The 27,341-nt window shown below is 38.0% G+C and overlaps 2 protein-coding genes across 4 annotated transcripts; one reads left to right on the top strand and one right to left on the bottom strand.

The window, feature by feature from the left end:
• Positions 1-4,873: 4,873 nt before the first annotated feature.
• On the top strand, positions 4,874-26,369 carry LOC131144958 (pentatricopeptide repeat-containing protein At5g46100). Of its 3 annotated transcripts, XM_058093952.1 has the most exons (5): positions 5,148-5,344; positions 5,451-5,491; positions 5,639-5,695; positions 7,449-9,110; positions 25,222-26,369. In XM_058093952.1, the coding sequence occupies exon 4, from the start codon at positions 7,639-7,641 to the stop codon at positions 9,076-9,078; it is 1,440 nt and encodes a 479-aa protein (XP_057949935.1). In that variant the 5' UTR covers positions 5,148-5,344; positions 5,451-5,491; positions 5,639-5,695; positions 7,449-7,638; the 3' UTR covers positions 9,079-9,110; positions 25,222-26,369. The 3 variants fall into 3 exon arrangements, with proteins under 3 accessions (XP_057949937.1, XP_057949936.1, XP_057949935.1); XM_058093954.1 differs by lacking the exons at positions 5,451-5,491; positions 5,639-5,695 and having other exon boundaries at positions 4,874-5,344; XM_058093953.1 differs by lacking the exons at positions 5,451-5,491; positions 5,639-5,695; positions 25,222-26,369 and having other exon boundaries at positions 4,907-5,344; positions 7,449-9,249.
• Positions 25,251-26,002, bottom strand: LOC131144959 (protein DMP6). Its single transcript, XM_058093955.1, has one exon. It carries the CDS (start codon positions 26,000-26,002, stop codon positions 25,367-25,369), a length of 636 nt encoding a protein of 211 aa, XP_057949938.1. The 3' UTR covers positions 25,251-25,366.
• Positions 26,370-27,341: the final 972 nt, after the last annotated feature.

Here is a 27,341-nt window from a genome sequence, read left to right as displayed (position 1 = left end):
TTAGAATATACCAGAATGTTATCGATGAATACCACTACAAACTGATCCAGGTATTCATGGAAAACCCTATTCATTAGGTCTATAAATAACGTCGGAGCGTTAGTCAACCAAAAAGGCATGATCAGAAACTCGTAGTGATCGTATATGGTTCGGAAAGTAGTCTTCGTAACATCCTCAATCCTAACTTTCACCCGATGATACCCTGACCATAGATCGATCTTCGAAAAGGCTTGCATTCCTTACAACTGGTCAAACAAATCATCTATACGAGGCAACGAGTATCAGTTCTTCACTGTTACCTTGTTGATCTCACAGTAATCAATGCACATTCTCATCGACCCATCCTTCTTCTTCATGAATAACACTAGAGCTCCCCAGGGTGAAACACTAGGTCGAATAAAGCCCTTAACCAATAGTTCCTGCAACTGCTACTTCAACTCCATAAGTTCAGCTGGAGCCATCATGTATAGAGCTTTAGAAATCGGTACCTTACTTGGTAGTAATTCAATAGCGAACTCCACCTCTCGATCAAAAGGTAAATCGGGTAAGTCTTCCGAGAATACATCCGTAAATTCGTTAACCACTCAGATTTCTTCAAGTTTCAAATCATCCCGTGGTGGTTCCTTCACACAAGCTAGGTACCCCTAACAACCGTCCGAAAGTAACCTTTTTTGCTTGTATAGCTAATGGGATTTGTGGCGTCGGACACACACATAATCCCACGAACTCATACTCCTGCTCCCCAGGAGGTTTGAACACTACTACCTTCCTATGACAATCAATCACCGCATAACTAGAGAATAACCAATCCATCCCCAATATGACATCAAAACCACACATGTCGTACACTACTAGGTTCCTTAGCAGTAGCCTTCCTTGAATAACCACTGGGCAGTTTCCCAACATCTTACTACAGATCGTTACACTCCCAGTCGGTGTAGCCGCGGACAACCACTCATCCATCACTTGGGTTTCAATCCCACATAGTTTCACAAAACTAGCAGATATAAAAGAATGGGTTGCTCCCGAATCAAATAAGATAACAGCTCTATTCAAAAGCAATAACATGGTACCTGTCACCACATTTCCAGCATGTTCCGAATCTTCTAGAGTAAGAGAGTACACCCTCGCCGGAGCTTTGTTTGCCTGATAGTTTCCCCGAGGCATCTGATTACTTCCACGGTTCTGGCTCTGTGCAAGCATGTCACTCCTCTGTGCCTGACAGTTTCGGGATATGTTGCCTAGTTTTCCACGGTTATAGCAGTTACCCCAGAACGGTTGACATTCACCGCCATGCCATTTACGGCACCTGGTGCATTATGCAAAAGATGGATCCCCCTAAGGACCCTGCCATTCGATATTCTAACGATAACCTGAACTATAGTTCTTCTTCTTCCACTGTCCCTATCAAGGACCAGTCTGAGAACCAGAAAAATACTGGCCTCTTCTTCCGTTCCTGTACTACCTCATCCCCCCAGAGGTCAGCCTCAACTATGGTGGTTTTATCCACTAGAATAGAGAACTCTTGAATCTACAGCATACCCACAAGCCTACGGATGTCCTTCCTTAGACCTTTCTCGAACCTCCAAGTCTTCTCATACTCATTCGAGATCAAACACGGCGTTAAACGAGATAACTCAATATATCTGGCTGCATATCTCTGCACCGTTAGGGTTCCCAAAGTCAGACTCAAGAACTCATTAGCCTTCGCATCACGAGTGGAAGCTGGGAAGTATCTCTCAAAAAATACCTCATTGAAGCGGCTCTAAGTCACACTAGATGGATCAGCTCTCTGCTTCTTAAGCAGACTCATAGTCGTCCACCATCTTTCAGCTTCTCCTACCAGCTGAAAAGTAGAATAGAGAACCTTCTGCTGGTCAGTGCAGTGTAGAACTTCCAATATCTTGTCAGTCTTCTACACCTAGTTCTTTGCTACTATCGAATCGGGTCCTCCAGTAAACGTCAGAGGGTGCGTGTGGGTGAACCTTTCTATGGTACAACCCATGTTGGTAGGAGAATGCTCACATCTCCTAACACTTTGCCCGATCTCCCGCATGACCTGCCTCGTCAAACCCCGATGCACAGAAGGAAACTTATCATTCGTAGTTCCCTCGAAACAACTTTCCAAGTTGTTATCCTTAGGCTCCATTCTAAAAATAGGATAGGAATCAGTTAGAATTCCTACATCATATATGGTTAACACAATCATTGAAAGCTAATAATGTTAACTATAACTCTCACGGGTCCAGGTCTGTCCTACCACACCGACACGAAACCATCAATGGTTTGCCATGATTTTACTGAAATCGTCATTCTAAGAAAAACACAGAACACCGCCAATGAGTCCTCGTCTAGTTACAAGACAACCCTCGACCTACTCTACACATTTCCTACGTCTTATACTCTGGTATGTACACATATCCACGCCTAACCAAGTCTACAAGACCTAACAACCTGGTTAGATCTGATACCAAGCTGTCGTGCCTCGAACTCGTGGATGGGCCTCAGGTGTGAATTTAGTAACCCAACCTGTCTCTGTATCAATTAAAACATACATGATACTACACTGAATAAGGATCTAACCCTGTGGGGTGCACATATACCCTATACACATTCATATACATATACATACACATCACATACGCAGTGGAAATGCCTCATTGACGAGCCCTGCTGATTTTTACCCTTTTTAATTTTCCTTCTCTTCTTATTTATTTAATACACCTATCTCAGGTCGGGTTCTTACAAGTAGACCCTGATGGACCAGATTAGTTTTCACAGTACGGTACCATTGCCATTTCAGTTCAAAGTGCAACCACATATCTCATATAATATATGTATTTTTAGCAGTCGATCATGCCTTTGTTGTGGACAGACCCCCCGTCCGTTAGGGTTGACGTGGCCGATTTGACTATCGGAGTTTAGTTGACTTATCCTGGTTGGCCAACCAGTATTAATTCCCGCCTATAGGCTGCACAACCATGTCATGAGGGCTTAATTCATAACTTTCAGCTATCCATCTAGGAAAGTTTTCTCATATATTATTATATATCTAGATTTACAGAAACCGCAGTCTTATCTATAGATATTAAAAGTATTTTGAATAGAATATTTAGGAAAACAGTTTATGTTAAGCAACGTAGGTGTGAGTTATACTATGTTTTATTTATATGTGTTTTCTTAGACTCAGTTGTTTACAACATACAATACTTTTAAATCATATATTACAGTTACGCAAACTCATCTGCCACACACTAGTAATAGCATATTTTTTCTTACTGAACGTTGTCTCATTCTAGTGACTTAACATTTTTCAGGTGATCCAATTAGATGAGTAGATCAAGCTCACAGGTAGAGAGGTCGTCTACACTACCGTGCTTGTAGGGTAAGTGTTATCAGGGGGTTATATTTTTGTGTAGCATTTAGGAGTTTTGGGTAGTAGATGCCGAGATGATGAGTAGCTATGTATGTATATTTTGGGAAAATACTGGATTCTGGTATTGTAAATATGAATGTATGACTTTATGTTTTTTGCTGCATAGATATGTTACTCTGTAAATAGGAATTTTCACAGTGCCCACCTGGGGCCTGAGATGTTATAGCAGACATTATTAGAGGTATCAAAGTATTTTATTTTGTAGTATATTTTATATAAAAAAAATGGTAAGGATTTTCAGGTTGTTACATAGTTCGCCTGTGGGCATGACCAAACCATTGCCTATAATTACAATGATGAATTAGGCCAACTTTATTTTTTGCACGTGGACACGAGGGGGTAAAAATCATTTGCCTCAAAATCTTCTTTTGGTTGAACCATCACTTATGATGATTTTGACCTAACGCAACAACAAAAGGCGTAATTGAATCTTTTTTTTTTTTTTTTTGTACAGATAATATTGACCATGAAGATCATGAGAATAGTCTATTGGCCGATTGTATAACAAAATATGAAGAGATCGAGTCTACCATTAGCCAATATCATGAAGAATCCTTCGTGGTCAATTATACTAAGGAGGAGGAAGACTAACTTGGTGAAACACAAAGAATTCAAGAATTCTTCTATGGCCAAGAACTTAAAGCTTGTCGAAGGTTAAGGCAATCTTTGATAATGAAAATGATTTGAAGAATAATATGGAGATTGCTAGATTAATTGGCAAAAATTCTAAAGTGAGGACGATCCCTTAGTCCGACCTAGATATGAAATTAGGTGATCTTCTCTTAAACTCTATCATCGATCGGTCAAATGCATTGTAACAGGCTTAAAGGACATTACCTATAACTAAATTGATCAATTAATAAACCAATAGGCCTAGGAATGTAGCGAATGTAATATGCATTTAGGTTGAAAGCATTACAATTGCATATTTATAAACATTTAGGTGCAACTAAATGAAGCAATTGTGAGGGGGCATTGTTTACACCATCTTTTTTGTGCTCCCTTATGAAATGGTGATACTCATCCTGCTAGAAAAATAGTCCTAAAAGTCACAGTAGAAAATTTGTTTGAATAAGTTGAGTTACTTGTCTCTTAGGTGACCTACGAATATTAAGTACCTACCATGCCACAAAGGCTATATAACCATCAGGTGATGTTGATTGCCTAGACGCTAGGCGATGTTAGGATATCATAAGTGGCTATTTAGGTGACGAAAAGTGCTCGTCATCAGATGACAAATGTCATCCAGTCATTTGGGATCGCATATTCATCAAGCAACAAGGTAAATAAGCATTGAATAGGCATGAGTGTTAATTATAATAATAAGGTATCAATGTTTAAAAATATATGATAATCTTCTAAGCTATAAGTTCCTTTCACCAACCTATCTTTCTCTTATAATTCTATCCTTATTCTCACACCTCTCATCAGCATAATAAGTTATTTTTATCAAATCGACGCCATCTTTTTAAAAGATGCTTTGATTTTTGATCGAAGCACACTGCAAACCACACTTGTCCTAACCTGGACGCTGGACCGCCGCACGACCATTGCTGCCTTCTCCGACGACGTCATATAGAAACACGTTATCACATTTTGATCCTACAGTAAGGTTGCCCCAAAAACCAGCAGCGATGAAGGCGTACGTGAAGAAGTCTACAAACCGCAGGAGATACTTGTCGGAGTGATCTTGAGAAAGACGGGCGTTTGACCCTTCGATGACCCAGGAGTCCTGGCACGTGGCACACGTTCCCCTTCTTGTCCCCGAAGCTGTCGATGAAGCAGAGGAGGAAGCAGGCGGCGACACAGAGGACGAGGACGAGGACGAGATAGTGACACAGTGGACGTTGCGGTCGCAGGCGTCGCGGAAGGCGGAATTAAGGGAGAGGAGTTTGAAAGCTAGGAAGGGTATGTTTCCCTCATTTTCTGCCTCGATGGACATGGCCCAAAACTGACAAAGTTTCTCTAGCCCTCTTTGGCTTTTGGTCTCAATTGATTTGCTTGGTTTTTACAGGTTTCATGTGAGTGGCTGTGCATTTGAGGAGCTTGTAGAGGGTAGCTGTGTAGCTTTTAAATAACCTTGGGAACTATTTAGTTTCAATTTAATTTTAGTTCTATCTCCCATCTTACGTACATTTCCACCCATTCTCAAGGCTCTACTTCAACATGAGCATAAACTCAAATTAATATGTTGTATCATAGGTAAAGACCAAAGCACGAAGTTTGAAGCCCCAAAGCTCCGCAGCAAGCAGTTCTGCCGTAAGTAGCCAATTTCTCAAAACCTTAACCCTTTTCATAATCCTTACCTTTCCTCCATTGGTAGGCTTGAGGAGGCAGCAAAGGAGATTAGCAAATTGCCATTTCTGTAATTTAGTATTGAGGGGCAAAGAGATGGTTAGAAGAAGAAGATTGTTGAGGCTGGTATTGGCCTGTGGTGAAGTTGGCTCTTCACCTGTTTGCTTAAATGCTTCACTCAGTTCATGCATAAGAAAGCCTGTGTAATCTTTGTATTATACTTCTGCGGTGCTTTTTATTTTTAGATTTATAAATATGAAGCAACTTACAAGAGCTACCACTTGTTTCTGCTGCTAGTATTTCAAGGCAGCCTCTCTGATCTTTCACAACTGAAAATATATTTACCATTTACTGCCCCTCAGGTCTTTCCATGTTTATTGTGTCTTTTGTGTTATGTTCATTGGTGCCAGACCTCAGGCTTGGAAGTTTTTTACACATAAAAAAGCACTCACAGATGTATATGGAGATGTGCGTACAAACATAAGTATACCCATGCACATTTTATTGCAGCATATCCGTGTTCAAGTTTGCCAGTTTGCAAACTTACCAACTGATTGGCAGTTCGCTAAGGATTGACAGCATCAAGCTGATTCCTTTGTAATCTTAGTATTGATTACATTTGATCCTAATTTGCTTCTTATTTTTTTTTTTTCCCCATAATATCTTCTATATAGCATGATTTATTAAATGTTAGGTTAAATGATTATTTGAAGTTAATTTGAATTTAACTTTGTGTTCCTTTCTCTTCTGTATGTTTTTTTTCTTTGTTCATTATTTCTTTGCTAAATTCCCTATCGATTTCAAAGGAGAAAAATCGATTTGGCATCTGAGTTTTCCATATGCTCAATAAGGACATTAATTTAAAATTGTATAATTCTCATAATTTTCATTAGAAACATTATTTTTAGCATAGGATGATCTTATAGAACAATAAAAACTGTTGATATATTTCTAAATGATTTGTTGTTGTGTAATGCTTGACTTGTACAAAGTTAGGTTTATAATATTTTAAAAATTTATAATTGTGTTTGATGGAGAAAAATATTGTTTTAGGTACCTTTGTTTTAACAAAATATTCTTTTTTATACATTGATAAAAATAAATATTATAACTTACTGGTAATATTTAATTATAACTTCATTAGTTTACCTCATAGTTTTGATATTTCACACATTATGCGGGGTAATACGTAGCGCATAATAATATCTAACTTGCACATTCCCCCCCCCCCCTACTGGGTTATTTTTAAAACCTCCCCTCCTGCTTTTCAATTTTTTGGGTTTTATTGGAGTTGAGGCTGCGTCATTGCTTGGTTTTGGTTGTTGCGAACACCTAGATCAGTGGCAGGCTATGGTTTTTTTTTCCATTTATCCGCTTTTCGGTTTGTGTTGGTTGTTTCTTCTTGATTTTGGAGAATTGAGTATTTACACCCAATAGAAGTTTTGTGTTTAAATGGCACAGTTGAGCCTCCATAACTGGAGTAGGCTTTCATCTTCTACAAGAAATCTGGTCAGAATGATATCCTTAATCTTGGTCCACTGATGCAAGAATAGTGGATCCCCAGGGACCCATATCAAGGCAATTTCATTTTCGGTTCTAGTATTATAAGAATACAGAAATCCTTCGACTTTAGGTCCTCTTATCATGTTTGATAAAAATGCCTTGTATATGTTTGAGAGGAATGTTGAATGTAAATGCACCACTATTTGCTTTGCAGGATTCTGGCTTTTGCATTTGTACCTTGGCTGTTTGACCATTTGATATCAGGAGATGATTATTATGTTTGTGAACGGCTTACTTCCTCGCCTCTCTGATGTTTCACTTTTGTATGCTGAGTTTTGACATGGAATTGCAAAGAAGCCAGTGCTTTTATTAGGCTTGGAGGCTTGCAAAATAGAATTGCACTAATGGGTAGCAAGACAATGATTAAATGGTCTAAACAAATTACACCTTCCCAGGTGGAGAAGCTTATACGAGCAGAAAAAGACATACAGAAAGCTATTCTTGTATTTGATTCAGCAACAGCAGAGTATGTGAATGGCTTTCGGCACGATCACAATACATTTGGACTCATGATATCCCGATTAGTCTCTGCAAACTGTTTTAGATCAGCTGAAGCACTGCTTAACAGAATGAAGGAGGAAAAATGTAGTATTCCTGAAGACATATTCCTATCCATTTGCAGAGCTTATGGCCGAGTTCACAAACCATTGGATGCCATTAGGGTTTTCCACAAGATGAAGGAATTCCAGTGTGAACCCACCCAAAAGTCTTACATTACACTGTTTTCTGTTCTTGTTGATGAAAACCAGTTAAAGATGGCTATAAGATTTTATAGGTATATGAGAGAAATGGGCATTCCTACTAGTGTGGCTTCGCTCAATGTTTTGATTAAAGCACTTAGCAAGAATGCTGGAACAATTGATGCAGCTATTGGGGTATTCAGGGAGATGCCCAATCGTGGGTGCATGCCAGATTCATATACATATGGTACTTTGATTAATGGGTTGTGTAGATTGGGAAAGACTGGTGAAGCAAAGGAACTTTTTAAAGAGATGGAGGTGAAGGGTTGTTCGCCTACCGTGGTTACCTACAGTTCTTTGATACATGGTTTATGCCAGTCTAGAAATTTGGATGAAGCTTTGGGATTGTTAGAGGACATGATAAGCAAAAGTATAGAGCCTAATGTGTTTACTTACAGTTCTTTAATGGACGGTCTTTGCAAAAGTGGGCGTTCTTCAGAAGCCATGGAGCTATTGGAGATCATGGTTGCCAAACGGTTGGCACCCAATATGATAACTTACAGTACTTTGATTCATGGGCTTTGTACTGAAGGAAAACTTCAAGAAGCTACGGAGATTCTTGACAGGATGAAGCTTCAGGGCTTGAAACCAGATGCAGGGTTGTATTCAAAATTAATAAATGGCTTCTGCGACATTCGCAATTTCCAGGATGCTGCAAACTTCCTTGATGAGATGGTCCTTGAAGGGATATCACCTAATCGGGTAACCTGGAGCCTTCATGTTAGGATTCATAATGCAGTCGCCCAAGGTCTTTGTACTGGGGGTGGTCCAAATAGAGCTTTTCAATTGTATCTAAGCATGCGTACTAGGGGTATTAGTATAGATGCCAGGACTTTTGATTCTCTTGTGAATTGTTTCTGTAAGAAAGGAGACCTGAACAAAGTTGCTCGCATTATTGATGAGATGGTTCTCGATGGATGTGTTCCTAATGATGCAACATGGACTGCAGTGGTTGGTGGATTTTGGGATCGAAGGAAAGTCCGGGAAGCTGCTGAGTTGTTACATGTTGAGCTTACTGGAAAAAATTCAGAGTCCAGAATGTAGATCTAAAATTAATTTTGATAGACTAAATTGCGGTATGTGTTTTTTTCTTTCCAAAATATATATATTTTTTAATTTTTTATTTCATGTAACTTTATACTGGAAGTATGTTTTCACTGTATTGGGATCTGGTGAATGTGCTCTGTGGACTGAATATATGGTTTGACTTGCATCGCTCCAGACCATGGTTTTAAATCGCGGTAGCGAGTAGCATAACGTAATGGTAACGGGTGTAACAGGAAGTGGGAGTAGCGGATGTTACATAACGTGAAGCAGGAGTAATGGCTGTGAATTTTTTTGAAGCATGCACAACCTTGTGCATATTAGCATATTTGCATGTTTTAAGCTTTTAGCCTTTCTTAGAAAGAGTTTGTGTATTTTGAATCCTTTAGTTCGAGTAACTAAGTTATTTGGTAAGGGTAAAAAGTTTACATTTGTTTTAAACCACCATTGATAGAAAAATTACATGTGTGTGCGTATTTATACTTCTCATTGTTCTTATCCGTGATAAATTCTTATGTGTGCTAAATTAATTAATAAAAAAAAAATACATTATACACTCCATTAATCTATTCGACACATAAGACATACGAATAATACAAATATAAAATAGTTAGAAAAGAAAGAAGGTTGAAGTTGAAAAATGTATAACATAAGTATCACATTTCTAATATTATCAAAATAAAATATTTTGCTAACAAGTTAATATTTTTAAATTGTTAGTTATTGCATCTCTTATGAGTATTTAAAGAAATAATAAATTTTGTATCATTGTCATCCTCATTATATTATTTCCCCCTCTTGCCACATGGTATATGATTTATGAAAGAGAGGGAAAAAGTGAGAAGGAAAAGTAAAAGATAAAATGATTTTTTGAGTGTAACAGTCCTGTAGCGGTTACGTAACGGCTGTAGTGGCGTTTATGTAACGAACACTGTTCATAACGGCCGCTACAACTGTGAATTTTTTTCCCACCGATTTCGCGGTTTGTAATGGTATCAGTAACCCAAAAAACCGTTACATAATGGCGTTACATAACGGTCTTGTTGTTAATGTTTTACTAGGTCAGTTATGAATCCACCAAGCAACTTGGATAGAAGGTAATTTGCATTACAATTTGTAACTTATCTCTAGCAATATACATGCTTATTTTTTCCATGCTAAACATTGAGGGCTTTGATTTTTGCAAATAAGTGTGGATATTGGATAATATTCTGGTTACTTGTGGACTCCTGGAACCCATAAGGTAACCCCCTATTGACTGCCCCACTATGAGATAGACTGCCCTGAAGTAGAGAGGGACAGTTGAAACCTCTTGAGTATTCACATGAGATCCTAATGGGGGAAGAATAAAAGGGAAAAGGATAAGAGAAAGAGGTGCATGAGAATTCCCTGCTTTCTATTAACGTATTCTTTGTAACTTTTACTGACTTAAGCAAGCATCATAAGGTTTTCTTGGAGCTTTATCTCTTCTCATTCCAACTTTGTTTAACATGTAAGCTGTGTAGGAAGTTTGTGTCTTCCCGCGTAGGATAATTGCCAAAAATCATGTAATAATTTGGCACTATTTTTGGGTACATTGGACAATCAGCCGTGGTCCATTTGTGCTCGTGTTGGAATAATAAAGGGAAGGCAATTCAAAAAGGCGAACAAGAACATGTCTCTGTGTTCTTTTGTCTTGGATAACCTCCAAAGAGGAGAAACATACATCTTGGGTACCTTTGAGGCACATCCTTCTCACAAAACAACAACTCCAAGACTTGCAAGCTCATTCAAGTGAAAGGTAGCCTAGAGGCTGCAAACACACAACTACATGGTGAGGACGAGACTGCTGTGATCAAAGGAAGTTCAGCCCCCTCCCTTCCTAAAATACTAAGAAGGGTAGGGGTGTAACTTGTGGGAGAAGGGAGAAGAGTGGAGATTAAAGAAGGCAAAGATGTTGGAGAAAGCCAAAAGAAACCACCTGCGGAGGTGTAGAAGAGAAAGACTGGAAAAGGCGTTGTTCTAAATGAGATAGTGGATGAACTACTGGTCATAGGGTTTCGAATGCCAATTATAATCTTATTATGGCACCACAGCTCTCATGGATCACTTGGAAACTTTTCGAGCCCTGATGGTTCTACATGATCTATCTGATGCAATCATATGTTGCATCTTCGCTACAATCCACAAGAAATCTGCCCAGATGTGTACTTGAGCTTGAGCCTGGTTTAGTCTCATCCTTCAAAGAATTTAGATCTTAGTTTATGGGAAAATTTAAGTGAGCAATCATCGCATAAGGAAGACATCTTTGAGCCTTGTGGAAAGGCACGAAGAATCTCTAAGTGCGTCTCAACTTTGAAGTGTTGGGGGTCTTCAATTTGGAGCAAGGGAGTCAGTAGCGTGGTGATGAATGAGTCAACCCTCTCCAAGTTCAATTTTGCGCTCTCAAAGAAGCTTCTAGAGACTTTGCCCAAGTTGTTGAAAAGTGGAAGGATATTGTAATGCAGAGAAAGTTGAACACGCTCAGAGGGGAATTGAACACGAAAGAGAGAAGAAAAGAAAGGGAAAGGGCTGGAGATAAGCTAAATCAAGAAGGGAAGGGCAAGGACGACGTGCAGTCAACCAAAAGTGGCATGCTCTAGAGAGGAGGTTTAAGCGCTTCTCTAATGTACATTCTTATATTTTCTAATACAATTCTTGATCTATAAGAAAAAGACCCAATAATCCTTTATCTTAAGGATAGAACTCTTCATAAAGGGGAAGCCTGGAAGATCATGCATAGAGCACACGACATACATTACTGAGAGGGGGAGCTTTATCAAAAGTTTTACATGCTGTCCACATTACAATACATCCTGCTGGAAGCTCATGTGGGAATTTTTAGAAATCGCCTCAGAGGAAGGACATTAGTGGACAAAATCCTTTGTTAAGCATACTACTCAACCTTGCAAAAAGATGCCTTGGAGTTTGTCCAAAAATGTGATCCTTGCCAATAGTATGCTTGTATATCTTGAACTTTGACCACCCAAGACGCCAATTGTGAATTCATGGTTTTTCTTTTGATTGGGGCCGCCCGGGGGGGGGGGGGGGGTGTGGATCTGCTTGGACAATTCAAAAGATTGACAGTGCAAGGAAAGTTCGTGGTGGTTGCAGTAGACTATTTCACCAAGTTGGTAGAACTTGAGGCCTTATCTCAAATCTTGGAGAAAGCATGCGAAAGTTCTATGTGGAAGTCTATCATTTGTAGGTCTAGGATTTCCTTATGCTATCTTGATGGACAATGGGAAATAGTTTGATTGCAGCTGGTTCAAGGAGTTTTGTTTTCAAGATGAATATTTGCACTTGGTATACATCGGTGAGCTATCCTCAATCCAATGGACACAAGCGACCAACCAAAAAACTCTTCATGCACACAAGATTAGAATTAAAGGGGCACTCAGGAAATGGGTAGACCAACTCCCCATGATACTTTGGTCCTATAGAACCACAATGCAGCCAGGGCAACACCCTTCAATTTAGCCTTCAGGATAGAAGCAGTGGCACAAGTGAAGATGGGGTTATTGTCCTAGCATGTTCAACCTTATAATTGGAGACTAACAATGAAGATCTATTTGCCAACCTGTGCCTCCTAGAGGAAACTAGGGAGCTGGTGTCCATTTGAACTACGACTTATCAACTGTGCACGACATAACATTACAAAAGAAAGGTCAAAGAACGCTTGTTTTGAGAGGAGAATCTAATATATAGGAGGGTGATCTCAACACGCAAACAGCAACAAATGTTAGAGATGCTCCTATGTATATATAAGTAGATAAATATAGAATAAATTGCAATGTAAATTGCGAATTACTTAGTGGGAGAGCTGAGAAAAGTAGCCACACAGATTTTTTATAGGATAAAAGTCTAGCCACACCTTCTTAGAGAAGGCTGGGAAAATCGAGGGGAGGGAACCTCCAAAGTGGGGTCAATGCTTGATGAGGAAGTTGGGTTAGTTGGGGGCTCCTTAGCAACTCAACTACCTATGGTGGGGGTTTAGGAGCTCAGAGCCTCTTTGATGGGGAGGCTTAGTAAAAGAGTCTGAAGGACTGTTTTCCAAGACTGCTTCTTCTCTATAGCTTCACATGGAGTTGTAGCCAACTTATCTAGCAGCATCTTGTCTTTCATTTTTGATTTCCCCTTGAACAACCAAAAAGTTGGAGGTCGAGGCAGAAGGAGGAGGAGTACTTGGAAACACAATTACAATAAGAAGGCTTAGGCATGCAAAGCAGGCCTTAACATTTAAGCATTGAAAGACATAAACTGGGATGGTGGGAAAGTTACCTTCAACCTGGTCCTGCAAAGTTGGGTTGATCCTAGCTTAGACGAGCTTTAGCTAGGAAAGGAGGTAGAAGAAAGATGGGACATGCAACTCAAAGAACCCTTTCTCTCGTTTTTGTTTGAGGGCAGTACGGATTGAACTTTGCATCTGTTAATGGTTAGTCATTATGTGTTATAGTTATGTTAGCAAGTGTGAGTTAGTAAGTGTATTATGGTCATTGATATCGTACTTGACATATATTATAAATAAAGGAGAGACCTATCATTGTTGTTAGGTCTTCCATTTTACCCAATTATTCAACATGGTATCAAAGCATGATTCTGAGACCTAAACCCTAATTGTTACAATCACCATCCAACTGAAGCCACCCTGAATTCGCGGCATGTCTACCATCATAGAAGAATTTCCAGCAACATTGTAGCCCTAGAAAACAGCCAGCAGCGGCTGGAAGTCAGACCAGTCTCTGGAAATTTCCTGGGGTGGCACTGCCAGTTTAGGAACCCCAAATCTACTATAGATTTTGCAAAAACCACACAATAGGCACTGACAGGCACGGGCAGTGCCTCACAGGCCCTCATGTAAGGTTGAAGGCTGCCCCCACGCGCTGGCGTGTGAAGCCAATTTCAGGCATGTTTTTGGCTTGAATTCATCCAGCAGTGCTCGAATCCCTCTATAAGCATATTAGCAAGGTCTTAAATTTCGATTTTGATTCAAATTTGGAAGCTCCAAAAGAACGGAAATTTCAACGGAAATTTCGATTTCGATGTCAATTTCTATTTTGATTTGAAAAAAATGATGGAAATTAGTAGTAAAGCATGAAATTCTTTGTGAAACTTTAGAAATGGTTAACAAACATAATAATATAAGTTTTATGACTAATATATTACAAATTAAATACATCTATGTTTTGTATGAGGTGGAAAAGTTGTAAAATAGTATGTGTATCAAACATATTTGTAAGATAATGTACATTAAACATATTCAGTTAATACAAATGAAATTCATAAATCATTTAAATAGTATTTATTATACAAATAATGATAATTTAGACATGCATGGTTGAATAAAATGTTACTGTAAGTTTTTTTTTCATATAATTTCAAAAGCACTTGTAATTGATAGAATAAATAAAATAAATTAAAAGAGAAATTTCACTTCACTCCTAAATCTCTCATTTGAATTCCGACGAAATTCCATTGTATAGTTAAAATTTCGACAAGTTTAGCTGAAATTTTGAGATTTCGATAAATTTCAAATGATTCGTGAAGATTTCAACGGAAATTATGCAAGACGAAAATTGAATGCCATTTTGATTTCGACTGTGACGGAAATCGGAAATTTAGACAATTTCGTGGAAATTTAAGACCATGCATATTAGTGAATTTTTAGTCCAAAGATCTCACTTTTTTTTAATTGCTTATGTGCATCACCCAAGGAATGGTTGTTTGATGCTTCTTGAAGCTGTTTGTCAATGGTTATTAAGTTTCTTGGATCTGAAACAGTGGTATTTTCTGTGTTTTTCATTCAATGTTCGAATTCCTTCCATATACCGTAATATCAAGCAGTTGTTCGGTGTCAGAAAAGGCCATTGGTGAGTCTCTTGAAGCAGTGACAGTGTTCATAAGCTGTTTTTGTGAGGCTGTGGCAGTGTTATATAAATTTGTTGGTGACTTGTCAATGGTAGTTTTGGTGGTTTTCCTTGTTTGGTGGTTGCTCCAATTGTTTCGGTGCTGTGTGTTGGTTAAGTTTCTTGGTGCTGTGGCAGCCTTGTGCTGATTTACTTGTGAGTGGTTCATGGTGGGTCACCTTGTTCGTGGTTGCTCCAATTGTTCCTGTGTTGTGTTGATTTCTTGGGGCTGTGTCTAAGATTCTTGGTGCTGTGGCAGCCTTGTGCTGTTTTTTTTTTTTGACTCGTTCATGGTGGTTCACCTTGCTCGTGGTTGTTGTTATTGCTCCAGAAATTAATCTTGTTATCATTTGTTTAAGTTTGTGAGTGTTAGGATGGAGTTTGCAAATCCCAAAACTATGGTTTCGTTTGTCACTTGTTTGAGTGAACCGCATACTGTGATTATATTTAAGGAGCATTCAAGGTTTCTACAATATCAATTGTCTCAACAAGCATCTTATCACATTGCATCTTTTGCCTAAAAATGTAATCCTATAGTCTGTATGCAATTTGGTATCTTTCCCACTAGTCCTTGGGTTATCGATTTTGCTACCACTAACCATATGACAGGTGCAACTTCTTTTTTGCCCTCTAGTATCCTAAAAATCCACCTAAAGTTACCCTTGTTGATGGATCCACTATTGTAGTTAAGGGGATAGGAAGAGTAAATCCTACTCCCTCCATTTCTCTCTCATCTTAAATCTCCTTTTAATCTTATGTTAGTTAGTAAGCTTACAAAGTCACTAAATTGTTCTATCACCTTCTTTTCTAATTCAATGATTATTTAGGATCTAAAGATGAGGAAGAAAATTGACACAGGACGTGAGGCTTGTGAGCTTTACTACTTTGAGTTGCTCTCTCCTCTCATTGCCTGCACAACTGCTACTGCTAGACCACCTCAAATCCATTGTCGCCTTGGTCATTCGTCCTTGGACAAGTTGAAACAACTAGTTCCTACATTGAATTTTGTGTCTAATCTTGAGTTTGAGCCTTGTCAATTGGGAAAACATCATTGTGTTCCCTTTGCTTCCTGGGTCGACTAACGGTAGTTAGTCCTTTCATGCTAGTCCATTCCAATGTTTGGGGTCTTAGTCATGTCACATCGAAGTTGGGGTTTTGGTACTTTGTTACATTTGTTGATGACTACTCCAGGATGACTTGGTTGTATTTAATGAAATATTGTTATGAGTTGTTTAATATCTTTTGTGCATTCTGTTCTCAAATAGACTCAATTTGATATGGCAATCATGATACTTTGTAGTGATAATGCTAAGGAGTACTTCAGTTCCTAATTCGCTACCTATATGATTAATTCTGGTATGATCCATCAGACCTTTTGTGTGCACACTCAACAAAATGGAGTTGCAAAGTGGATAAACAAACATATTCTTGAAGTCACTCGTACCCTATTGTATCGAATGAATGTCCCCAAAGTTTTTTGGGGTGATGTTGTGCTTGCTATCCTCCGTCCTTGATGGTGAAATCTCATATTTGGCTATCTTCCTTAAGGCTTCTTTGTTCGCCTTTCTGCATATAATTAGTTGTGTGTCCTTTGTCCTCAGTTAACTTTAGGAATAGATGAGTTGGACCCTCGTGCTATCAATGTATTTTTTGGAGCTTTTCCTATACTCAAAAGGGTCACTAATGTTATAACCCTACTTTACATCGATTCTTTGTCTCTGTTGATGTTACCTTTTTTGAATCTATGCCATACTACTATGATTCCTTGAGTTCTATTGACTTTGATGAGTCTCTTTCTCTATATTACCTTCTAGATCCCGGCCTATTATCTGTGCTCAATCCTCCTACATCTTCATCCAGTTTGAGCCTTTCTCATCGCCTTGATCATCCCAAGTTGTAGGTGTACATGGCGACTTAAGAGAGTAGAGCCTTCTCTAGCTTCTACTACTGTGCCTCTAGTTCCCTCGTCGGATGATCTTATTTCCCATGATGTTGATCCTTCTATAGCTGTTTGGAAAGGTAAACGCACTTGTACCTAGCATCCAATCTCTAATTTTGTTTGTTATGATTTCTTGTCACCCGTGTATTACTATTTTGTTACGCTGTCTTTAGTTCCCCTTCAAATTCTATTTTTGAAGGCCTATCCCACTTTGGGTGGAGGATTATAATGGTTGAAGAGATGTGTGTGCTACATGAATGGATACTTGGGATTTGATACCTCTTCCTCTTGATTAGTCTATAGTTGGTTGTCATTGGGTGTACAATGTGAAAGTCAATTATGATGATTCTGTGGCTTGTTTGAAGGTTGGCCTTGTTTCTAAAGGATATAATTAGGTGTATGATTTGGATTATTTAGACACATTCTCTCCAGCTGCTAATCTTGCCTCACTATGTTTGTTCATCTCTTTAGCCACTACTTGTCATTGGCCTCTACATCAGTTAGATGTAATCATGTAAAGAATGTGAACTACATGGTGATCTTTAGGAGGAGGTCTATATGGAGCAACTGCCTAGCTTTGTTCCTCAAGGAGAGTCAGGCTTAATGTGTAGGCTTAAGAAATCATTATATGGATTAATCGTTCAAACTATTGGAGTATAACTTATTGAGCTAAGCATATATCATTGTTAGGTGATTTGTATTGCGAATGCTTCTTGTGGTGACTTGAAAGAGGTATTTTTAAAAATCAATGTTACATATTTGATTATAGAAGAACCATATACAAGAACCAACCATAATAAAGATTTGCATGAAGAAGCAATAAAGATTTTATGGGTTGACGAAGACTGCTTCTTCAATATTCTTGGATTTGAATCTTGAATTTAGATTGAAGAATTCTTGCAATCACTCGTTCTTAAATATTCTTTAGTTGATTTTCATTAGCAACATCAAATTTTTTGTGCCAAAGGGTACTTATTTTAGTATTTTTTAGGCGATTGTCATTACCTTTTTAGTTTCAGCCACCGGTAAGATCCTCTTCTCTCTTGTTATTTCTTTTCTTATTACTATTATTGTTATTTTTTTCACATAGTTGGTTAGTAGTGGAGATTTTGTGCTAATGATTTGTAGAGTGTTGTGTGTTTTTTATTTGCAAGTCTTGGAATAGCTGACAATTAGTGTAAAACTTCATCAAATCTTTTTATCATGAGTTCTTACCAAATTTACCTAGGTCAAGGGAGTAGACCGGGTCAGTATAGAAGAGATAGAGTTAATAAGTTAACACAAGAAACTAAGATTAGATTAGCAACTTGGAATATAGGGACACTTACGGGAAAAATGTATGAAAATAGTGGAAATAATGTTTAGTAGGAAAATTAACTTAATTTGCTTTCAAGAGACGAAATGGGTAGGAGAGAAAGCTAGAGAAATTGAAAAATTAGGATTTAAACTTTGATACATTGGTAAAGAGAAATATTAAAATGGGGTGAGAACTGTAGACAAAGACCTAAAAAGTAATGTAGTAGATGTTAAAATAATAGGGGTTCGGATAATTAAAATCAGGTTAGCTTTAGGCCCGGAGATAATGAATATGCTCCCCAAATAGGCTTAGTAGAAAATCTTAAAAGACAATTTTGAGATGATATGGATAGTATTTCACAAGGGATACCAACGTTTGAAAAGATATGCATAGGAGTTGATTTGAATGGTCACATTGGAAAGGATAATATAGGATATGGGAGGATACATGGAAGCCATGGATATGGAGATAAAAATGAGGTTGGTGATACCATCTTAAATTTTTCCATGTCTTACGATTTGGTTATATTGAACCCTTGCTTTATAAAAAGAGAAGAACACTTATTAACTTTCAAGAGTAGGTATAATAAAAGTCAAATAGATTTCTTCTTTGGGGATCATCTATTTGTAAGGATTGTAAAGTTATCCTAGGTAAAAGTTTGACTATATAACATAGACTCTTAGTATTAGATATACGTATTAAAAAATGGAAGAAAAAGAGTAACATAAATCAACACAAGAGGACTAGATAGTGGAGCTTGAAGGGAGATAATATAGTAAAATTCAAAGATAAAATGATCAAAGAGTGTGATTGGACAGTAGGGGATAAGTTAGATGCAAATACTATTTGGAATAAAATAACTAATTCTAGAGTTAGGATAGCAAAAGAGGTTTTAGGTGAGTTCAATGGAAGATACTCGGGTAGTAAAAAAGTTGGTGGTGGGATGAAGAAGTTTAAAAAACCATTATGACAAAAATAAATTAGTATAAAATATGAAAAAATTGTAGAAATATAGAACATCTTGAAAAATATGAAGAAGCGAGAAAGAAATCAAAAAGACTATTAGTGAAACTAAATATAGAACTTATGATACTTTATATACTAAACTAGATACAAAAAGAAGGAGAAAAATACATTTGTAGACTTGCTAGAGTTAGAGAAAGAAAATACAAAGATTTAGGTGATATAAAATGTATAAAGAACGAGAATGATAATGTCTCAATTAGAGAAGAAGACATAAAAGAGAGGTGGTGAGGATACTTTGATAAGTTGTTTAATGAAAACCAAGATAAAATTTTGAACTTGGAAGTGACAAATGATAAGAAGACTAAAAATAGGAGATTTATTTGCAAAATTAAAGTCCTTGAAGTTAAGACGACATTAAAAAAGATGAAAAGTGGGAAATCTATAAGACTAAATAAAATACCAATTGAACTTTGAAAAGGTTTAAAGGGATGAAGGAAATATTTGGTTAATTAATCTATTCAACACTATTATAAAAACCAAGAAAATGTTAGAAGAATGGAGGAAAAGTACGTTAGTACCTTTGTACAAAAGCAAAGGCAATATTCAAAACTGTAATAACTATCATGGAATTAAGATTATGAATCATATGATGAAATTATGGGAAAGGGTAATTAAACATAGAATAAGACTAGAAACAAGGATTTTAGAAAATCAATTTAGTTTTATGCTTGGGAGATCTACAACAGAAGCTATTTATCTTTTAAAAAGTTTAATGGAAAAGTTTAGGGAAAGAAAAGAGACTTGCATATGATTTTAATTGATCTAGAGAAAGCATATGATAGAGTACCTAAGGAAGTTCTTTGGTGGGTCTAAAAAAAGAAGGGGGTTTGCAGTAGATATACTGAGGTCATTAAAGATATGTATGATAGAGTAGTGAGTAGCGTTTGGACTGTAGGAGGGAGAATCTAGAGATTTTTCAATCACAGTAGGTACTCATCAAGGTTCTATTTTAAGTCCTTATCTTTTTATTTTAGTAATTGATGAACTTACTAGGAATATCCAAAATGAGATCCATTGGTGTATGTTGTCTGCAAATGATATTGTGTTGATTGATGATAGTAGGAGTGGAGTGGAATCTAAGTTAGAACTTTAGAGAGTCACATTAGAGTCTAAAGGGTTTAGGATAAGCAGGAATATGATAGAATATATGAAATGTAATTTCAGTAATGTAAGGAGTGACAATGGAAAGAAAATTAAACTTGATAGTCAAGAAAATAATAGCACTAATAGATTTAGATATCTTGGATCTATCATGCAAGCTGAAGGGGAAATTGAAGAAGGTGTAGTACATTGAATTAAAGCAAGTTGGGTAAATTGGAGGAGTGTGTCAAGTGTGTTGTGTGATTGTAGAATACCCTTAAAATTAAAAGGAAAATTCTATAAGACGGCTATAAGGTCAGTCGACTATAAATTATGGTTTAGAATGTTGGGCAACTAAGAAACAATGTACAAAAAGTAAAAGTTGTTGAAATGCAAATGTTAAGGTGGATGAGTGGTTTAACATTAAAAGATAAAGTAAGAAACAATCATATACATAATAATTTAGGCATAGTGCTGGTTGAAAACAAGATAAGGGAGGGGCGGCTTAAATGGTTTGGGCATTTGAAACAGAGGCTTAGTAGGGCACCTATGAGGAGGAGTGAGTTAGTTATTATTTTTGGCATGAAAGAGGTAGGGGTAGACCTAAAATAACTTGGAATAAGGTCGTGATGAAGGATTTAATAGGCCTTAATCTAATAGAGGAAAGCATTCTCGATTGGGTAAATTGGCGGAAAAGGATTCATGTAGCTGACCCCACCTAGTGGGACTTAAGGCTTGTTGTTGTTGTGTTGTAGTACTTGAGCCTAGCCTTCGACTATGTGTAGTAGATCATTTTGTATATTATTGTCATATTCCATTCGGTAGGATTTTGCTTGTTGTGTATGTGGATGACATTGTGATCATTGGTGACAATGATCAAAGCATCCAAGACCTAAATCTTTTCCTAAAGAGTAAGCTTTTGACCAAGGACTTGGGACCATTGAATTTAGATCTTGTATAGGAACCATATTGTCGGAGAGGAAGTATGTTCTTGATCTTTTAGTTTTGAATAGGTTGCTAGGATCTAAACCCGTTGATATACCCATGGATCCCAATAGTTAGTGCTAGATATAGGTGATTTGTTGCCTAACCCATGATAGTATCAAAGATTTGTTGAAAAGTTGAATTATCTCACAACACTCGACCAACTATACTCGCAACAAGTGTTGTGAGTCAGTTTCTTGATTCCTCGAGAATAAGTCATTGGGTTGCAATAATTCACATTTTTAGATACCTCAAAGGTGCATCAGGGAGAGGTTTCTTATATCAGAATAGGGGTCACACTCATATGGAGGGATATATAGATGTAGATTGGGTTGAGTCGCCTTCTGATTGAAGATCTACAACTAGGTACCATATCTTTGTTGGTGGTAATTTAGTGTCTTGGAAGAGTAAGAAACAAACTATTGTGGCTAAGTCAAGTGTTGAGTTAGAGTATAGGGCTATGGCGTACACTACATGTGAACTTGTTTGGTAGAAGAACATGTTGGATTAATTGGATTTTCCATATCATAAGCCGATGGAGTTGATGTTTGATGATTGATCTACTATTCATATTACCTACAACTCGATCTTCCATAAGCAGACAAAGCACGTTGATTGGCACTTTGTTCAGGAAAAACTTGTACAAAAGCTCATTACAATCGCTCATGTGAATTATGATTTTCAGCTTGTTGATTTGTTTACTAAAGCTTTGGGAAGTGCTCATGTGAAATTCATTTGTAACAAAGCTAGGAGCATATGCATCGCCCAGGGGGGGGGGGGTGGAGAGTTAATGGTTATTTAGTCATTTAGCATTATTAGTATGTGTTAAGAGTTATGTTAGTAAGTGTGAGTTAGTACGGGTATTATGGTCATTGATATTGTACTTGACATATATCATGAATAGAGGGAGAGACCTATCATTGTTGTTAGGCCTTCTATTTTACCCAATTATTCAATATCTTTTCCACGTTCTCTCCTAATGTCCTAGCTGGACACTCCTTGCAAAGTGCAAAAAAAGGTTTTTACTCTTGCAGGGTTTCGCACAGAAATGCCACCAGCCTCAGAAGGTAGAAGTTTAAGAGAAGAAGGAAATGGAAGAGCTTCAAGCTACAAAGAATTTGATGCTCATGGAGAATCAAGACAAACTTGGCTAGATTTTGCCAATATTTGGGAAACAGTTGGGTAGGGGAGATTCGATGGTGATTGAGGAACTCGATAAAGAAGGGAGGGATGGGGAGCTGAAACTGAGTCAAGAGCATCCTGATCGATGTCGATCTACCTAGGGTGAGCTGATCTAGCTGTTTTGTGAGGTTCGGGGAGCCTAAGGATAAAGTTGGAGGAAATGCAAGCCTGAGTGATTGGAAGGAGATCCTTTGGGTTCAAAGAGCTTGGCCTTGGGAAAAGATCTTCCAAGCTGTTCTAGAGAGAGCTCCCTGGTTTCAATGAAAGCTTTAGCCTCACGGGCAGGAAGGGAAAGGGGTAGAGATGAATAGGGAGTTGAAAGAGAGGGAGGATGAAATATTGTTTTGCCTTTGGTTTTAGCCATGGAAATGAGTTTTGAACAGTCCTTTAAAAGTTGTTCTTAAGGCTTGCCTCAATGCATTTATAGGCAATAATGCCCCAAGGCGTATTTTAAAATGCAGAACTCCCAAATGCGTAGTTTTTTGCAGCTGGGCATATATATACCTAAGCCAAAAAATTGCACCTTTCATGCCTTAAGAGTTCAAGGCGAATGCATTTTGATCTGCCCATTGATCTGTTTTCTAAAAGTTAAAAATATTTTAAAATATATAAAACAGTAAAATAGGGCACGAATGCCCTTTGTTTGTGCAACCTCCAGTCCCTCCTTGATGAAGGCAGTACCCTGTGAAGCATCCCCCTTGATGAAGCCTCTTTGATGAAGTTCTATCATTCTTCTCCGGCTAGACTCCTCTGATGCCATCGTCTCTGTTGCAGACTATGATTCCCAATCCTCTCTTTCTCTGGTGGTCCGATTGGTGTTTTCAAAAATCCCTCGTTCATCTGGAGTCTCTACAGTCTCTCCCTCACACCTCAAGTCTGCGTCTCATATCAAGTGTTGTTCTCCTGGATGAGCTGCTCATGTTTCTATTCTTGTTTCATTTCTACAAGGTGTGGATGCATGTCGCTGAGTCATTATAGTCCATGGTCATGTGGCTGGTTTATGTGTTTAGACTTCAGATTTTTTTTCTTTTTCCATTTTAATTTTTAGTTTTAAAATTCAGACAACAAAATGCATAACTTATTTTAATAAATTTCATATTAATTTTGGTATATATAGTTTATTTTTATATATTTAAAATAAAAAATTAATTTCTTAAAAGGCTTATGCCTCCATGCCTTGAGGCTTGTGCCTTGCCTCATAAGTGGTGACGCAAGCACTGGTTCTGATACTATAATTGGGTGGAACTCAGATTAAAGTACGAAAAAGAAGAACTAGAATACGTATCTGAGAACTCAAAGCATTGTTAGGAGACCAGGCCTCAAATGGGAGAAGATGAGTGTTGAGGATGAACTCAAGTAAGGAAGAACAACTGCAAGAGAAGAATTTGAAGAGAGGAAAACGCATGAAAAGCACTTGGAGAGGAAAATGCCAAATGAGTGCATTTGGGGTTCAAAATCCCCAAGGAAATAGGAGATGCAAATCTAATACGGCCACACCAAGGACTTATGGAGGTTAACGCCTGGAGAATCCCAAACAAAGGCATGTGTTACATAATTGCATGGATATGCCACGGGATCCAAAACATCACAAAAGATAGCTATATGTACCTCTGAGAAATTCCTGCAGAAATTAACCAGTATGACACCATGTGTCAGTCACCTAACAAGATGATGACAAGAAAAGAGTTATCAAACACCAAGGAGGCACATACAGGAGAATATTAAGATGAGGAGAGAACCCACTTATGAAGACCAGAGAGTCCAGTTACCGCTTAGCCCAGATCAGATGATAAGTTGATGGGCATGGAAGTCCATATGCCATTTGTTCGACACGGCGCGGAAGAGTGCACTCTCTGAGCTGCGAATTGAGATCTTGATACCTAAACCCGTACGTCAGGATTATTCATGGGATTATGGGTTGAGGGGGGCAACTTGTAGTGGATAGTGTTCTGGGTTACATGTGTACCATCCGATGATTGCCCTATTATGAGAAATTAACTACCCCACAATAAGGAGTAGCAGCGCAGGAGGGCCTAACAGAGGAAGAATAAGAGGGAGAAGGACAAGGGAATCAATCCGTGTTCCTTGATTTCTACTGATGTCTTCCCTGTAACTCTCACTGACTTAAGCGGGTTTTCCTGGAGCTCTGTTTCCAGACAGGCGGTCACCCTGGCTTTGTTTTGTAGGAAAGCTGCGCAGGAAGATCTACTTCCTGTCATGCGGGTAGGTGACCAGAAATTGCTTTAACCAGCCCAAAATGTAATTTTATTTGACCAACTTGAACTATCAAGAATGTTTCTTTAGAATGTTATTTGGCTTTAGGATACACAAAAAGTGAAACCTTGGCTTCTTTTGGAAGCCATATTAGAGATGATGCATTAAATGCCTCTTTCTCAATTGCTCGTCGGCGCATTAATGTGTGTTGCTTCTTCTGCACTCAAATTCGTTCATTTTTCTTGTTTCAAAGTATTTCTTGCCTAAATTCTTCCATACCATTCCTCCTCTATTCAGTTTTATTCTTTATATTTTTTTCTCTTCTGCATTAGTTAATGGTACTTTCTGAATCCATTCTTGCACTGAATAATTTCTGAATCATATTGACCTGGTTTTAAACCCTGTTGCAGTCTGTGGAACTGCATTAGTGATGCTCTGAAATTTAAATTATCTCTTCACACTATGGCCTTTACTTTCATGAACGAATTTTTTTCCAGGGCTTGAAATTGCTGTTTTGACTAAGAGATGGTTAAATTGCTGGAAATGCTCATAAAGTTGCTCTTAAGAGAAAACAGATTGCTTGGTACACTTCGCAATTGCGAGAAATGGAGGTACATATTAGTCAAAGAAACAAGGTGAGGTTTAATTTGGAGATAGGGGAAAGCCAATTCCATGACGCTGGGTGGGGAACACAACAAACAACATACTGCAAATGATACCAATCCCAACTGGCAATGATGTGAGCAGCTCCCTAGTCTCATCAGATGGTGTTGGATAGAAGCAGCTCACCACATTCTGGTTAAAGAGTGCTACTGCTGCAAAAACTAGTATCGACATCAAAGCATGCATAAAATCTATAAATCGTAGCTGGTATTTTGCTGCAAGTTCTGGAGGAAGGGTGGTTGATCCATCAATGACCCACAAACCTCGAAATGTGGCAAACCCGTAGCACACATTTCCATTCTTGTCTCTGAAGCTATCTGTGAAGCATAGTAGAAAACATGACATGCCACAGAGGGCAACAAGCCCAGCTGTCATGGACTGGCTGGCTGAGTCACACTCCCCTTCATTTGTGAAAATGGGTGCAAGAAGTTGAAAAGCGAGAACTGAACCGGTTGGTAAAAGATTGGCTAAATGGGCTGTGCTCAGAAATGTCTGGCTAATGGCCTTTTGTATTAATGACTTCTCCCCCGTTTCAGGTGTGGCTTTGTTTTCCAGCAGGGGCATTTTTTGTTCATCAAGATGTTGAGGCTTCTCAGCTTCCACGTTAATCTCCATGCTAAAGACACCTCCCTCTCACTCTCTCTCTGCTGCGTTTGATCTCAAATTGGGTTGTTATGACAGGTTCGTTTTCATTTTCAACGATTGGTATGTTTATAAGTAGTGCAAAGAGTTGAATTTGAGTGAAGGAAAAGGGAGGCAAGGCAGATTTATAATGCCTTGGAAGAAACTGATACCTGAACACATGCTGAAATTGGGTGGGAACAACAGCTGCCAGATGAATCCTGCAGAGTAGTTTCACTTCTTATGCCTATTGCCTATTAGTGTTGTGAAGCATGGCTTACAAGTCACAGGGGCAAGCTCTGTACGTGTATTAAGTTTTAATTGACATTATTGGAGCTAAAGCTGTTGAAAAGTTGGGAAAGACTTCTTGTTTGTGGCTGCTTTAAGCTGTAAATTGCCTTAAGCTGCTTTAATGTTTTTCCAAGTGAGTTTGCTTGATTGGGTTGTGTGAGCAATGTCTTGTTTTGCTTAGACGCAATGCATGAGAGCCTGTTCTTCTGCTCAACTTTTTTGGCTATTTAGCTATACACGCTTGGTTTTTAATCCTAAAAAAATTGTTGGTATGCATAGAAGCTTAATTAGGATGCCGGAGTAGGCTTGTTTCTTTGAAATGGTTTCATGGATGATAAATGGGTTTCATACCTTACACGCCATGGCTTCTTAAGAATGAAAGAATTTCATAATGTTGGTGCCTAGGCTTGAAAGGTTAGTGCCTAGTGCCTAGTGGTGGGTATTTTCTTTTTCTCTACTTTGTCGGCAGACCAAGGCTTGGGGGCCGTTTGGCTTTGCGTAAGGAAAAGCCCTTTGCCTCCTTGGCTTATGATGCAAATGTCATAACGTGATGGGCCAGTTCTGTTTGCAAAACACAGAAGGGAAGGAACGAAATGTGATTAGGAATGATAATGGGAATTAATCCCTTGAGGGTCTATGTGAATTATAAAGGATCTAAAGGGTATGAGACGAGGGATGAGGTATTTTCTGTTGTGTAGCGTAGGCTTAGTTTTTAATAATTTTGTTTTTAAAAAATACCTTGTCATTTGAAGTAAAACAAGTAAAAATAATTTTTTATTGGGAGTATAAATTTCAGGTCTTAAATTTCGAGTTCTGTAAATTTGGAAGAATTATGATCTATAATTATACTGTCTTTTGTCAAATTTTATACATGTTTTAATTTGTTTTGGGCTTCTGCTCCAGGGAGGGGCAAAAAAAATTTAAAAAATTGGATCAAATTGCGAAATCAAAATGAAAAAGTTTAATCATTTTTTTTGTTTGATTTTAATTTGGAATTTGTAGTTTTTTTGATTATTGGTTCGGTTTTGATTTGATCCATTCA

This window comes from Malania oleifera, chromosome 12 (assembly GCF_029873635.1).
Source record: "Malania oleifera isolate guangnan ecotype guangnan chromosome 12, ASM2987363v1, whole genome shotgun sequence".
Taxonomy (NCBI): Eukaryota; Viridiplantae; Streptophyta; class Magnoliopsida; order Santalales; family Ximeniaceae; genus Malania; species Malania oleifera.
This window is presented reverse-complemented; position numbering and strand designations above follow the sequence as displayed.

Excerpts from the sequence above, each read along its gene's own strand:
- LOC131144958 (XM_058093954.1), top strand. The coding sequence starts at position 7,639 with ATGGGTAGCAAGACAATGATTAAATGGTCTAAACAAATTACACCTTCC.
- LOC131144959 (XM_058093955.1), bottom strand. The coding sequence starts at position 26,002 with ATGGAGATTAACGTGGAAGCTGAGAAGCCTCAACATCTTGATGAACAA.